The sequence below is a fragment of the Crinia signifera genome, chromosome 4, assembly GCF_055691185.1.
Source record: "Crinia signifera chromosome 4, ASM5569118v1, whole genome shotgun sequence".
Taxonomy (NCBI): domain Eukaryota; kingdom Metazoa; phylum Chordata; class Amphibia; order Anura; family Myobatrachidae; genus Crinia; species Crinia signifera.
Window position 1 is genome coordinate 271,489,417 of NC_139220.1, and position 16,085 is coordinate 271,505,501.

Genomic DNA, 16,085 nt, shown 5'->3' on the forward strand with positions numbered 1-16,085 from the left:
GCTTTCCAAGACATGGGTGGAATTTATTATCTGTCTGTTTTTACCCACGGGGATTATTTTACCTTTTGTTTCTATCTCTAGCATGTTAATGATCACATTGTTTTACAATGTATAGTTTACATGTATACTAATTGGCAGAGCCATATATAATGACTATACTGGATGTAACCGCACTCAACAACCATCTGATGATAAATCCCAGATTTGTGCACAGGTAATTGTGTATAAACCATATATCACTCTTACTTTGTCAGCTGATGCCTGGTTGCTATTGCATACAGTGTATTTTACATGCATACTGGGTTACGTAGAGTAGTAGATTTTACTGTGCCATGTTTCTTGTGAAATCTGGTTATTGCCTTTCCAGTCCGGGCCGGGGCTTGGTGTAAATGGCTAAAAATATATAATGTGGGTCCTGTTCCCCGGCAGGGTCGGACATGGGCTTATCCGGGGTTAGGGGCTGTGTAAATGGTATTGTACTTACCCAGTTTATTTGACCCGGAGACCGTTGCGGGAAGCTGATTGGTGCTTCTGTGGCTCTGGCAGATGACGTCATCTTCCGGAGACCCACACAGAGCAGCAAAAGCAGGGATACCAGGATGTTTATAGCCTGTACAATACACTACAGCAACAACCTGTGCTGCAAGCGCTCTCCGCAGTGTCTTTACAGCCTCTTCTGCAGCAACACAGGCTGGCTGTCACACAGGGCCTTATTCTAGTTCACTCTTTCTGACAAAATCCTTCTTAGATGGACAAAACCATGTGCACTGCAGAGGGGGGGGGGGGGGGGGGGGGGGGGGGGCAGATGTTACCTGTGCAGAGAGAATTATATTTTGGTGGGGTTCTACTTCAAATTGAGATCTATATTGCAGTGTAAAAATAAAGCAGCCAGTATTTACCCTGCACAGTAACAAAATAACTCACCCAAATCTAATTCTCTCTGCACATTTTACATCTGCCCCCCCCCCCCCCCCCCACCCCACTGCAGTGCACATGGTTTTGTCCATCTAAGAAGGATTTTGTCAGAAAGAGTGAACTACAATAAGGCCCACAGTGTGTCGCGCAGCATCATCCTCAGCTTGACTGTTTGGCAGACCTCAAACCTGACCTTTTCAGCATAAAAAAGCAAAAAAACTTGAAGAGTTTCCTTTCTTGTGATCTCATCATAAACAGCCCAAAAAGGCAATTTCTAATGACCGCAGCAAGGAAAGGCAGGACTGATCCGTTTTTCACTGTAAAAGGGCATTACCAGGGAATAACCCAGATTGAAGTGCAGTGTAAACAGAGTCTGAGGCAGTGCATGCCCTGGCAATTTCCCGTGTCCTACCCGGGATAATGTATCTCCACCAGTGATGCCACTGGCAAGTTTGCTTGCAACCCACCGGCTCATTCCTGCTTTGTTAGATTTGTTTCTTTCCGTTTGTTCCACTTAATTAAAATTCCTGCTGATATGTTATTGCAGTAACAGATGATCTCTTACAGATGATCTCCTTGATTGAATGCAGCGCTTTAATTTCTGACCTAGATTGAGGGTAATGTGCAGCCTCTATAACAGCCAGAGTGGCCGCGGACGTCTCAGTCACCTCTATGGTGTATTTGCTACAGCTCTGCTGTGGGGCTTTTTGTTAGTACACCCCCCCCCCCCCCCCAACATTCCCCTGGGCATTTGCCTAATTAATATGTTGTATGAGGCACACACTCTGCTGTGATAACACAGGGAGCTTTCAAATAAAAACCAGTTCCTTACTTAAAATAGAAGTGGTTGCTACATTCTCCCTGGGAATGCTGCCTATCGCATCTCTCTGAGGAACCCTTTCGGTCATCCACTTAACGTGTATGTCTGGAATGGAGTAGTAATAATCAGCTACTCGAAATGGAAAAAGCCAAAACACTGTAACATGCGAGGTACTTTTTTTTTTTTTTTTGGTCCCCCCTCAATTTTATACAAAAATGAACAAGAGCAACATTTGATTGTGCCAGCTTTTGCCCTTAAATGGGGTCCTCTGCCTGTATTCAGGGTACATAGTATCTATGTAACCACTGCACCCCCCCATCCATACCATTGAAACAGTAGCCATCAGCAGCCGTAGCACACATTTTCACCAGCTCTGTTGTGCTCTGAGGGCTCTCCCCTCTGAATAAACATCCGCGGAATACCTTGCGTATGTGCGAATGCCCAGCTCACAGCCCAGTCACATGTACTCAACAATAAAGAGGGATCCATAGGGGTGTGAATTGTCCCATAATAAGAATTGTCTCATTGTTACCCTACGCCGTGCCTGCAGACTCAGATCATGATTTGAACCAGACAGTCCATGCATCAATGTCCGATGACAATATTGCATGTGACTCTGAGCCAGGCCCACTGCAAGACTTTAATGTTATGACTTGACAGCTCTGCCTGAAGCATTTGTGTTGCTTTATGGGAGATTGGCCAAGTTGGTTGCATCCTGGGAATAAGGTTATATAATGGCTGGGTAAATTATATCTTACGTCCACAATGTGCACAGACTTGATTTTTGTCTCTTAAAATTCTTTAGAGATTACATTTCCATGCTATTTCTGAATCCACCTGATCCACATAATACCGGATTTAGTGCACATTTGAGATCTGGCACTGGTGTGGTCACTCTGGCAGCAAAATGTATTGTTTTAGTCTCTTTACAGTCTTTGACCAGACTGCAAAGTTTAAGGTCACTGTCAGGTGGGCTCATTTCCAGACCTTGTTTCTGCATTAGTATGACAGGCATGAAAGCTGGAAAAGCCACGGGTAATCCTTATTTAAATAGTTCTCAGATCTTTGCTCAGACTCTATGAACTTGGAATAATCTGGGATAGGGGACGTGGGAGATTCCACTTTAACAGAACAGGGAGCAGCATCCTCATTAAACCGGACAATATACCTTGCATGATTTGTTTTACCTTTTACAGACCTGTATGTTTAATAAAATACAGATATTGTTCACACTTGCACATAATGTAAACCTAGGGTGATCCCTGACAGTGCCAGTTTGTATCCTACAGTTCAGCACAGCTGTCTCCTGATTGATCAGGAGGTACAGATAAAGCCATCCTCATCTAGCCTTTTAATAGGATTAGGTGAGCCAGAGCTGTCGGATTTAGGCCCTTATTCTAGTTCACTCTTTCTGACAAAATCCTTCTTAGATGGACAAAATCATGTGCACTGCAGGTGGGGCAGATGTAACATGTGCAGAGAGAATTAGATTTGGGTGAGTTATTTTGTTTCTGTGCAGGGTAAATACTGGCTGCTTTATTTTTACACTGCAATATAGATCTCACTTTGAAGTAAAACCCCACCCAAATCTAATTCTCTCCGCACAAATAACATCTGCCCCACCTGCAGTGCACATGGTTTTGTCCATCTAAGAAGGATTTTGTCAGAAATAGTGAACTAGAATAAGGACCTTAATCCTATGCCAATTCCCTACTGTATTGTATTGCATCTGAGAACAATAGGCCTTGGTGAGCTATGGCTCTCCAGAGAAGGCTAGTTGAAGAAGGCTCCATCTGTTTGTCCTGCATTAGCACTGCACCCAAGTACAGGTGCTGCCATGGTGTACAGGTTAAAGGGTGGCCAAGCATGTGGAAATTGTAGGACATACTGCCACTTTCTGTATATAGCCTAAGGGCCTCTATTCAGAGATCTATGTTGTTCCAATATTTACAGAGGTAAGCGATTATCGGTCAACTGGACATGCAATAAGGTACTTCAGCAATGTTGTTTGTAGGATTTATCCACAGTAATTGTCCGTCAGCGACTGTTTGGTGGAGGCGGTAGCATAAACCATTACAATGTGACCATTTTTGGTCTGTCTCTCATCCTACAGCTGTAGTTCTGTATGCACAAATCATGTCCGCAATGCCCCAGTTCCCTCACCTGACCACAGTGTGATTCACAGGGGGGTGTTCAATCCAGCATCGCGGCTGTCGATCCCTCCCGACAGCCGTGATCCTGGCCCGTTTGCGGTTAGCCCGACAGCTGAACAACAGGAGGGATTCAATGTCCCGCCTTCCGATCAGCGCAAAGGGGCGTGGCCATGAAAACGACCGTGGATTGTCGATCTGCGGCCTGGATCGTGAAAATCCACGGCTGTTATTGGCAGAACGGGCCCGACACCTTCTAAAGTCGGGCCTGTTCTGCTGTGATCTCGCTTCAATTCTGTCGCTAGACATCATTAAATAGGGAGCCGCCGCTATTCTCCCCCCGTCGGGAATAGCGGCGGCACAGTCTGTTTAAAAGAATCTGTGAAATCGCTGCATATTTGTAGACAGCTGCTTGGATCTGTGGGGCTCAATAGAAAGTAAGGCATCTGTGCATATTTTCGGACATCCGCTATTTACAGGGTCACAGCTGCAAATGCATTAGCAACACTACTATGAATCACAGTGATTCTGCACTCTTTGAATACATATGACTTTGTATGTACTTATATGGAGTATTTATGTACAGTATTTGACACAATTAATGGTATTTAAAAAAAAAGATGTGAACGTTCTTAAACTGCTGAATGAGCCAGAAGAAACGGAGTTGAAAACCTGCAATAGTTTCACCTTTGGTATAGTTGTTCTGGTTTTTACTTGAGAACGGTAACCACACCTTCCTCCTGGAGTTTGGAAAGTAATACAACATGGTTATAACTTTCTGCTTTCTTTTATTAACTCTATTCACCATGAATTGGTTGTGTCCACAAACAGTCTGGAAATCCATGTTATCAGGACAGAATGTCTTCATCTTGTCAGACAAGGTTATTCGATGACATCAGCTGCCAAACTGATTGGGGCGCAGTAACGGTACTTTCAGGTTCTAACCAGATTATCACACAGAATTTAAAACAAAACAGGCGCAGTAAGCCTGAGTATATGTTCTGGCAAATTGCTGCTTCCAAAAATAAGGGCATAAATGTAACCCCCGAATATCCAACAGAGACAAAAACAAACCGAAGGCTGTTTGTCAGATTATATTATAATAAAAATAAAGCACACAATAAAAAATATCATTAGAATCGCACAATAAAAAAATACCATTAAAATCACATGGCTATAAATGTAACCAAACAAAATGACGTAAACTACATTAAATTAAACCATAAAACTTCTGTAGCATGGTAAATTGGGAGCAGCCTATTTTTATGTATCTAATTAAGAACAAAGTCTGTGACTGTCAATATTGGCAATTATTCCCCTGAAGTGAGAGATTGGAAATCTCTCATGCTGAATCTCCTATTATAAATCTCTGGCACAAATCTCTCTAAAGCTCCGTACACACGGAGCAATATGATTGCAGCCAATATATTGCTCGGCAATCTTATTGCTCAGTGTCTCCTTTTCATCAGCGACCAGGGATGGTCGCTGATGAAAAGGAGATACTGCCGGGGAAGCCGCAGGGGGACACAGCTGTTCGCCGTTAAGCCACCAGGGGAAGCCGCTGGTCGCAGGTGCATGCTCTTGTGACCATTGCAGGGCTGGTCCTGGGAGCTTGATCCCAGCGACAGTCACCCCGTATGCACAGGGATATGATTGCTCAGCGACCATATCCCTAACGATTCTTGCTAAAATCGCACCGTTTGTGCGGGGCTTAAGGGTAGATGTATGAAGCGATAAGGGAGGAGAAGTGATAAAGTTAAAGTGTGTGGTACTTTATCACCGGCCAATCAGCTCCTAAATGTCCCTTTTTTGAACCCAGCCTGTAACAACATTCAGGAGCTAATTGGCCGGTGATAAAGTACCAGATACTTTATCGCTTCTCCTTTCTTGTCACTGCTTCATACATCTACCCCACAGTGTGTATGTCCCTTTAGAACAACAGGAAGCATCTATTCCATGGAATTGTTATCCATATACAATTGTGCTAGGCTGCTGGGACTCCCTATAATGCAACCTGCAGGAGAGCCGAAACGTTTGGGATATAGTATCTCATGTTGGAATATGCTGGCACAGAAAAAGCAAGAACCAGCAATACAACTGGTGCTGACATAACCAAGCAGCGTATAAACTTCTTGATGCCTTTCAAAGCTTCTCAGTCATTATAGCTGCTTCCTCAGAAGATATCAATTGCCCATTACTTTGTTTCTTGTATAGTGAATGTAATTTCCCACAGGTAATTATAATTCATTAGTGTGTGTCTAATGTCTACAGTGTTCCACTAATTAATTAAAATAATGTAGGTTTACATTGAGAGAGCACACTGTTAAACTCATACTGTGGCGCACAGTAGCCATCCGCTCCATACATTAATGAAGGGACTTGTACTTCCCTGTACTATTTTTTTTCACCAATCCAACCATTTATAATGGTCTACATTCCAGGCACATGATTGATGCCATTTATTTTACACTCTGAGGTGGGGCTTTCATTGTTTTAGGAGCGCTCAAAAAAACCTGTTCAATTGTTTCTCTGATCTGATGCCCACGCTGCAGAAGTCTGGCTTTTCTCAGTTCTTTCTCTTGTCGACGTGCTGAAAAACATTGGGCTGCAATAAACAATTACATACGGCCCGGTCTCAATTAATGGCCGATATGTGATGGTGTATTGCAATGAAACAATGGCATTTTACATTTTTCTTATTTGTCGCCATGACTATATTTAACCCTTTAAAGGGCCAGAGTCGCTTACGTTTGTTATAGAATTTAAAATAAAAAATGTTGAGTGAACAAAAAGATTATGGGCCAGATGCACTAAGCTTCAAAAGTGATAAAATGGAGAGTGATAAACAACCAACCAATCAGCTCCTGCCTGACATTTTTCAAACACACTCTGTGACATGGCAGGTAGGAGCTGATTGGCTGGCTGTTTATCACTCTCCATTTGATCACTTTTGAAGCATAGTGCATCTGGCCCATTATCTTCGATGTAAGGTAAACATTACAGGTCATTATGATGAATAAAAATTATTGCTTGGAAATTTTCACACCTACAGTATTTTGATAAATTCCCTTGGAACTCAAAGGGTTAAGTAGCAGTATATTGCTCTAGTATATGATTGCTAGACAATACTACATCAGTTTTACCTTTTCTTATTCTTATTACTCTGCCGTATGCCTGTTCATATCTCCTAATTGGTGTATGCCAGAATAGACTATGAAGGGTAATTTCCGTACATGTATAAATGTTGTTTAATATATCACCACAGGTTATTGACCATTGTGTCACGAGTTTGTTATCTAGTGTCTAATGTCTTTGTCCCTTTGACAGTAGAGCAAATATTGCTTATTTTTATAAATATATCTAGATGTTTTTCTCAGCAGACCAGGGGGCATGCTGGGATAGGCAGTCCCGCAACAGCTGGAGAGCTGGGATAGAGTATTGCAGAAAACCTATCTTCCACTTTATTTTTCCTGCAAAAGGTTTATGCCTTAAGTGTAGTGAGCTCAGGAACGCGGATTTCTGTTTTTTTTTTTTTTTATACTGCAGTAGGCCTTCAACATACATCTAATCATCCCAAACGTTATGCCTGCTCCCTGATTATACAAGGGAAGGATATCCTATTATTACCAATGCCGCTTTGGCTGGTAAGAATGGTCGGATATTGCAATTTAATGACTGATGGTCATTATAACGGTATACAATTATCACCTTAAATGGACCTGCGAGAACACATGGGTACGGGGATAAGTCCCTGATCCCATTTGTTTATCGCAGGTCCCGGCGGCTGCTTATCAGGAATTATGCTTCCTGTATAGCAGGCACGCAAAGCATAACATGCAATAACATCGGGTACTGGGAGAAGGGATGCCAGCATGTGGGCTATTTGGGATAGCCCCGGATGAACCTATTAGCAGCTACAAAGCACCACTGCTTATAGGAAATCCCCTGAGTTATCCCCCCACTAATGTAATGTACGGTCTCACAGTTATAAACTGATCTTTTTCTGATGTGCACTAGGGCCTCATTCAGGTTGGCTTGGTAAGCTTACCGAGCGCCTGAGATGCCGCCCAACCGAATACAAGCCCCCACCTCACGCCGCAGAATCTCCTCTGAAACATGCAAAGGGGAATGCCCATCATTTCCAGGGGGACGCACAGGAAATGCTGGGCGCTCCCCTGGTCCAGACCTGTTAACGCCCCCATCCCTCCCCGCAGTGAACGGCCTGGTGAGTGTGTAACTTGCCAAAACCATTAACGGTCGGGGTTTGCACATGTCCAGAAATGCACATGCGCAAACGCTGACCATCGGGGCTGGGGCCGAATTCAGATCACTGCGAGTGATCCTGAATTGGCCCCTAGGAGACAACTTTAAGAGATCAGCTTGGACTCCATTCTAAAATAATTTCTTTCGTTTCCTAACAAATCTGGTGAAGTCCATGAAGCTCCTGTAGGCTGCTGCAGAGACTGATGCATCTCTCCTCTCTTGCAGAGCTCTTTGGCAGAGACCCTGGACAGCACTGGAAGTCTAGACCGGCATCGAATGGACATGATCTATACAGTGGAGGATGTGCCGCCCTGGTATCTCTGCATCTTCCTGGGCTTACAGGTAAATCTGGCAGCCAGAAGATTTCATTTAAAGCAGCATGCCCTCAGAGCATTGGTTAGCAACGCTTTTCTCCGTAGCTTTGAGGGAGATGTATCAAACCTTCTACAGGTTGTCCATAGCAACTCATCTGCTTCTATCTATCATTTTATAGAGTGGATTTGATCAGTGCTAGCTGTGTTGTTACTATGGGCAACTTCCCCACTCTTTAGAAGGCATATTACATCTCCCCTCCTATGAGGTGTGCCTATGGCCTTTCCAGTGAGCAGCAACAGTGGTATTTCTTTATAGGGACCGCATGGATAATGGGTCTTAAGGGAACAGATTCCTCCCCTGTTATACCGGTCCAGTCTTTATGATAAGTGCATTTATAAAATGATTGCATGCAGCATAGACTTCTTTTAAGTAAATAATGTCCTTGTGCGTAAATCTAGTACAAGAAAGTTACAATTTACAATTAAAGTTGGACCAATATATAAAAACAATTTCAAATAATTGACTTCAGATCATTTGCCGGCAATAACTAAAGTGATTCCTATTCCTCAACTGGCATTTTTAGAGGGCATTTAGCAAATCTCCCACAGCAATTTTGGCACTCAAAGGGTTAAGGAAACATTAGCATTACTCTGGGGTTACATAAAAAAAAAAAATGTTGCAGATGAGGAATGTCCGCAAGTTTGACTTTTATGTTGTGTGGATGAGGTATGAGGTGGCATACATTAACGTGTTTTAATAGATGTTACGAGTGCAGTGGATGTACGGGGTGGGTGTCAGAACGGGTTCCCGACAGTCGTTTACCCGACGTCGGGATCCCGACTGTCAAAACGCCGACAGCCGGGTGCCCAACGGCCACCCACTATTTTCCCTCGTGGGGGTCCACGACCCCCATAGAGGGAGAATAGAATTGTGGCGAGCGCAGCGAGCCCGCAAGGGGCTTATTTGCGCTCGCCATGCTGTCTGAGTAGGGACTGTCGGGATCCCGACTGTCGGAGTCCCGTACCACACCCTTCAGAACATTGAGGCGATAAAGTTAAGCATTGATTTGGCTTTAGTGTCTAGTTAATGTGGTAGCATAGTAATACCTGCAGGGAGTGATGTGTAGGGGTGCAATGTTGTTTAGGGTAGTACTGTAGTATAGATTAGTTGTAAGCATTGTGGTTGGTAGCATGTGTATTAGAGGGGTGCAGTGTGGCTTCAGCCAAAAGCCTCTATTCTTGCCATATTTGATAATGGCTGTGTGGAAATGTATGCTGTGGGTGGGGGAGCCAGAACATTTGATGAGTTAGTGATCTGTATTCGGGACTGTGCTGCGAGGTGGCTGGGTCTGTGAGTTGGTACTATGGAGCGAGTGGTATTGGCAGAGGAAAGGGTGCCAGCAGGAGGTGGATAGAGCAGCGGAGTGGCTGATGTGACAGCCTGGGGGGTATTATGGGTATATTGTAGTGACTAGTAGGTTGTATGCAGACCGTTGTCAGTGCAGAGCTGTATATACAATGCATGGACACTGAGAATGGTTGAGTTGTTAACAGTTTGAAAGCCATAGGTCTACTGCGGAGTTGCCCAAACTCCACCATTACAGTCCAGGGTATATGGTTATCCATGCTTGAGGTCAAATCAAATTGCTAATTGTCACCTGTGTTCAAGCATGGATATCTTTAAAACCTGGACTGCAGTTTGGGAACCTCTGGGATATGGTGAATGCGCCCAAGCCCAGGTTAAAGTGTAAACGAGTCCTACACATGCTACATTTTTCATCTCAAAATGAGTCATAGAGCACATTATAATTTAGGTCTACTCTCCCTGCTGTGAAACACAATACGGATGACAAAGGAGAATTGAGTGGCCTTTCGTGCCTAGGAGGTGGCATTTGTGCCTTGCCGGTATCCGCTGAACAACCAAACAACATAATGAGTGTTTACTTCCCTCAGAATGGCACAGTTACATTGTTACATCCGCATCCTCTGCAACACCTCACCCAGAGATGCTGAAGCTTGCTGCATTGTGTCAGCCCGTTGCGTGACCAATGTAAATCTTATAATTATTGTTCACATGCAGCATGCAGTGTTATTATTAAACATAATTGCCTATTAATCTGAATGCGCATAACTATCACAAAGCCTAGCTCACAAAATAATACTGTACATAATTTTATGAGCAAGGCTGTGGGAAAAAATACATGTAGCCAATGCGATGCCAAGTGACTGCATCAGGGGAAATGTTCAGCAATGGGTAGTATCGCCATGCTGTAGTCACCTTTCTCCTTATTATTTCCCCTTGTGTGTTTGTCAGTACTGACTGTTCACCTGATAACTAATTACTGACCTCTGGTCACTTGTATACAAGTGCCAAATAGTGTGATGTTCTCTTTGAAGGACATCGCCCTTTACCTTCCATGTAATCACTGGGCCTGAATGTCCAGTTACTGATGCTGTGGACTAACCGGTATACAGAGCTTAAGCATGGTGTTATGAATTATGGCAGCAGCATCCTAAAATTCTGACTTTTAGAACATTTACATTGAAATCTAGGTTAAGGTGCATACACACTGTACAATTTTTTGACCAATTTTCGTTGAAAGACATGTCCCTTGAACCCAGTGTCCTGGACGAAAGATGTAGATGAAAGATCTAGCTACAGTTTATAGGCTCTTTTTGAAATATCCAAATTGAGGTGCATGCACAGTTGACGAACAACCTTGATGAACAACTGGCTGGTATGCGCATCATCATTCGTCCTTCGTCGCAAACGCACTGAAAGATATTTTGACCAATTTCGTTCAGAATGGCCGAAATGAACGAAATTGGTCAAAAAAATTGTACAGTGTGCATGCACATTTGACCCTGCATCATTACCCCGCATACCCTCGAGTCACTGGCTTGGTGAGGGGGCTATTACAGTAGTCGGAGGTCCCCCAAAAGGCAGGAAAGTAGATTATGTAAAATTCCTATCAAACCCCCCCCCCCCCCCATCATTTCCCCGCTCCACTGAAGGTATTTCATTGTGCACTTGAAAAATCCAGTGTTTTATTCAGTGACCCGTGTTGCCATATGTATAAACATAATAGATGTACTCTAAAAAATAAAACACTTTTTATTTATTTTTTGTACTTTGTTAGTTTCTGTCTTATTAAAATGATATCTCTGATATGTGTGACATAATTTCCTCTTGTCCACATGGTCTCCGGCAGCATTACCTGACCTGCTTCAGTGGGACAGTGGCTGTGCCGTTCCTGCTTGCAGAAGCCATGTGCGTTGGCTTTGACCAGTGGGCAACTAGTCAGCTGATTGGGACCATTTTCTTCTGTGTGGGAATCACGACTCTGCTTCAGACAACGTTTGGGTGCAGGTGAGGCTTTTGACAACTGCATCAGATTTTTTACCTTTATGTTTTGTGAAAATGATTATGTTAACATGTAGTTTTGTACAAATTATGTGGTCGATATCAGCGATCAGCGAAATCCAACAGAATGGGCAATTGGGGCATAACATCTAGATGCATGGGCCACATTAGCCGCCATGCCTTTTACCCTCAAATAGTCCAATACACCCAATAAAGTACAGTGGTGACAGTCTTACTTGTACATTTATGTCTTCTCGATCTAACATAGTAGTGATGCTGGCTAGGGTTGAGATTCGCTGCGGGTTATATTATGCACCATACTGACGTTTCCGTGGTCACCTCAATCCTATTCACACTGATATTGGACAGAATATCAGAATATACTCATTAAGCAGCCCATACACGCTGCTATGAGAGCTGACCCGATGTGTGCTTTGAGGTGCGCGCTCCCGCGCACCTCATCGCACAGTACAAAAAGTATGTGCTTGCACATACGTTTTGTACCTAGTTCTCATCAAATCGCATCGCATTGCATGCACAACGTTTGCACATGCAATGCAATGCGATTTGATCCGTGCTAGTACAGCACGGAAAGCACGCTCACAAAGCAGCGTGTATGGGCAGCTATAGTCATTATAACGCTTTAACCCAAAGCTGGCAATATATAAAGTTTTTGGGAAATCTCACGGACACTTGGGTCGGGATGGAACACTGAGCGAGTCTGGTGGCCAGTGGGATGCCAGCTGAACTCTGGATGTTTTTTTTAAGGTGCATTCATTTGTAAATAATGGTTTTGCCTTGTAATTGAATGCCCCTTTAAAAAAATAGCGTTCGATCGGCATTCCGCATTGGTCGCCGGACTCGCACTGCATTACATCCGGCCCTTGGTATTGGCCTGGTACACTTTAAACATTATTACAAATTGATTTAATTATAATTATAGATTAATCTGGATATATTCTAATACAGTATAACCTACGCCATAAAACACCCATCACACAGCATGTCACAACTCTAGTTTAGAAAATAATATAACCAGTCACCTTAAAGTTCTAAACCACTTGGTGTGATGTAATGACTTGATAATAGTCAGCAGCTGGAATGATACCATCAGAAGGAAGTCCTATTGTCACCTTTGCGTTAACCTGTTAAGAATAATGTTAATGTGACATTGTGCAAGATGAATGACCTTAGTTGCCTCTTGTCTAATTTTTGCTCCAGGTTACCCCTGTTCCAAGCGAGTGCGTTTGCTTTCCTGGCTCCAGCTCGTGCCATCCTATCCCTTGAGAAGTGGAAATGTAACGCTACAGGTAAATATCCAAGAGCTTTAAGCCGTGTGAAGTTGCTAATCCATGTCACCCCGGGGTCCCTGCTGCCACCTATTATTTGTGTGGACAGGCACCCAGCCTGACAGGTTGGACTCTGCGTGAGACACCTCTGAGATTATTCCCCTTGTTGGCGGTTAATCCGCTTCTCCCCAGGGAGTGGAGGCACCTTTTGTGAATAGAAGAATGCATATAATCTCTGACACTGGAGCCTTTGGGTCTTATTCAGGTGGGGAAAGGAATGTACTCAGAATCATGCTGTAACCCACAGAGGCAAGGAAATAATAGATAAGCATAGGACGTCAGGTTCTCAAGAAATAAGATGCCGCCCGTAAAGCATGTGGTCAGGTTTGGTGGACATGGCACACGCCTGGGAGCCAGGTTGTTTTGTAACCTATATAGATCTGTAATGCCAATGTCCATAACATCTTTGCTATTACAATTTAAAGATTGGGTGTCACTGTTCTATTGAAATGTATGGATTATATGTAATTGTTTCCCGCGGCTCTATAATCTGATGCACAAATACTATGTGCAATTTGAAACCCATAAGGGTTTTAACTATAGTAAATCTGCACAATATGTTCACAGTGTAATGGTGTAATACACAGGTACTCAAACGTGGTCCTCGGGACCCCACACAGTGCATGTTTTGCATGTCTCCTCACAGAATCACATAATTAGTTCCACCTGTGGATCTTTTAAAAAATGTGTCAATGAGTAATGAATGCACCTGCTGAGTGACCTGGAAAACGTGAACTGTGTGGGGTCCGTGTAACTGTAGGACATCGAGTCAGCCAGGTCTGTACACTAATGGAGTTGAGCCACACACACACGTTATAGTAGCGTTGGCGGTATATTTAGCTGTGGGATTACAGTAAACGGTTATGAAGTACAGTTCCAGCGGCTAATCTGGCTCTTATCTCCTGTCACATTCCATATCCTTTCTGTATCAGTTGAGAAAGATAAAGGAGGGGTATTTCTTTCACGGAAATGGGTCAAAGGTCAGGTATTATGATGATCCACTCATGGGAATCTCTTAAATGGAAATTTCCAGCAGGTTTTTTTTTTGTTGTTATTATTATAGTTTTGAGTAGTTATTAGTTTTATGTTCCCCATAAAAATGCGTCAGTCTTAGAAGGGTTTAAACAAAAACTTCATATTTAGTGCTCGTCCTTGTTCACTAGATTCCCCAGGCACTCAGGATATTATTTATTTTTAAATAGTTTTAGAAACCACTCTCAAACAAATTTGGGAGAATCACAAATTCTAATTTCAATGGTGTACTGCCAGAGTGGCATATGCATATTGATTTATTTATTGTTTTCATATTTTATATTACACAATAAAAGTAGAAACGCTAAAGAAAATTAGTGAAAAAAAATCTTGCAAAGGATTTATTTGGTTTATTAACCTTTTCTTATGTAGATCAGTATATTCTGGCCCGCTTTACCAAACTGGGTAATAACAGACAAAATCCCCGATTAGTGCCAGTATCTGGCAGCCTTCGAGGCTAATTGAATAGCTCAGGGGGATCAATTTAGCCACAGTAAATTACTGCAGGCAGCTAAATTCCCCACATAGGGAAGGCCTTGCTGACAAGCTTACACTCTAAGGAAACCGGCATTGATGCACAAAGAAAGATGGTCTACTTCCCCTCTCCCTTGTTGAAAACTATTATATGACTCGCTCCTAAATTTTAAAGAACGTTTTATAGATACTTTTTATGGTCGTTCTTCCCAACATGAGTAATAATTTGTAGGCTTCAGCGTGGATTATCTCCAATAATGTTTTCCTAAAACATGGGGGGGGGGGTATTCAAATTGGTGTGTGTGTCCCTCCCCCCCCCCCCCCCACGCGTTTATATGGGGGACAGATGTTTAGCACATGTGCAGACACAGGGTGCGAGCAGGCACGGCAAACGACATGTTTGCTGACCCGCTCGTACCTAGCAGTACGGGCCTGGGGCGGCGGCAGGAGGCATAGCCCATGGGAACACCGAGCGTTTCATGAAAACACTGGGCTTTCTCACGCAAATCGCCCCATGTGACGCAGCTGACCATCAAATAATTTCTCCCCCGCGCACAAGTGTGCAAATGGATGATCATCCATTCGCCGCCACTGCGGGGGATCGCGGCGTGCGAGGGCGGGCGGGTGACCGCGCATGCAGTGTTTAGTCCACATGCAACGCTGCAAAATTTGCAGCATTGTGCGTGGACCAGAATAGGGTACATAGACTCATTAGGAACATACATGGTTGCACCTTCCTGTCTGTGTTAATCCGGTGTGTATTATACTAAAATAATTGTATGCAGTAATAGGAAGAAATGGTTGATTCCTTTCAATTACTAAAGAAAGCTACATATGTGATTAGGAAATGTTAGCAGCCCACAAACCTGGGTTTTGCAAGCTGACCCCTTTTTAAATTGTTTAAAAATTCTAATTATTATTATTGTACTTTTGGCTTATTTATTTTGCAGATATATGTTAAGTTTAATTTATTGAACAGGGCTTATTAAATAAAGCCAAATGTAATTTACAGAAAATGTTTGTATGCAAGTCTGCTGCAGGTCATTTTTTTCTTTTAACAAATAAATCTTTATTAAGAATAAAGTATTATAAACAGATTTCAAATAAATCATATACATATGTCAAATGAGAGTGCATGTATGTATGGATTATACAAAATATCAAAACTTATTGCCATATCATAAACATAACTTAATACAATTAATAAATGATCTATTTTGGATATCTGCTGCAGGTCATTTGAATATAAAGTCTGATTGATTGTTCACTGCTATCTGTAGGATACAGAAGTATTTCGGAAACAGCCTAAAGTGTTAGCTTTTTTGCCCCCGGAGCCCTAGGCCGAAAGTTTTTCTGCATATTTTATGACTGTCAGCCGCCAGTCATGTTGACCACAAATGATCA

The 16,085-nt window shown here is 42.9% G+C and overlaps 1 protein-coding gene across 6 annotated transcripts in view; it reads left to right on the forward strand.

Moving 5' to 3' along the window:
* SLC23A2 (solute carrier family 23 member 2) overlaps nt 1-16,085 on the forward strand; it is a 117,388-nt gene that overhangs the window by 75,977 nt on the left and 25,326 nt on the right. For all 6 annotated transcript variants that reach the window (XM_083184568.1, XM_083184566.1, XM_083184565.1 and 3 more), the window contains 3 exons: nt 8,374-8,490; nt 11,675-11,832; nt 13,048-13,136. In XM_083184568.1, coding sequence (XP_083040694.1) covers nt 8,374-8,490; nt 11,675-11,832; nt 13,048-13,136 — 364 coding nt within the window. The remainder of the gene's footprint in view (nt 1-8,373; nt 8,491-11,674; nt 11,833-13,047; nt 13,137-16,085) is intronic.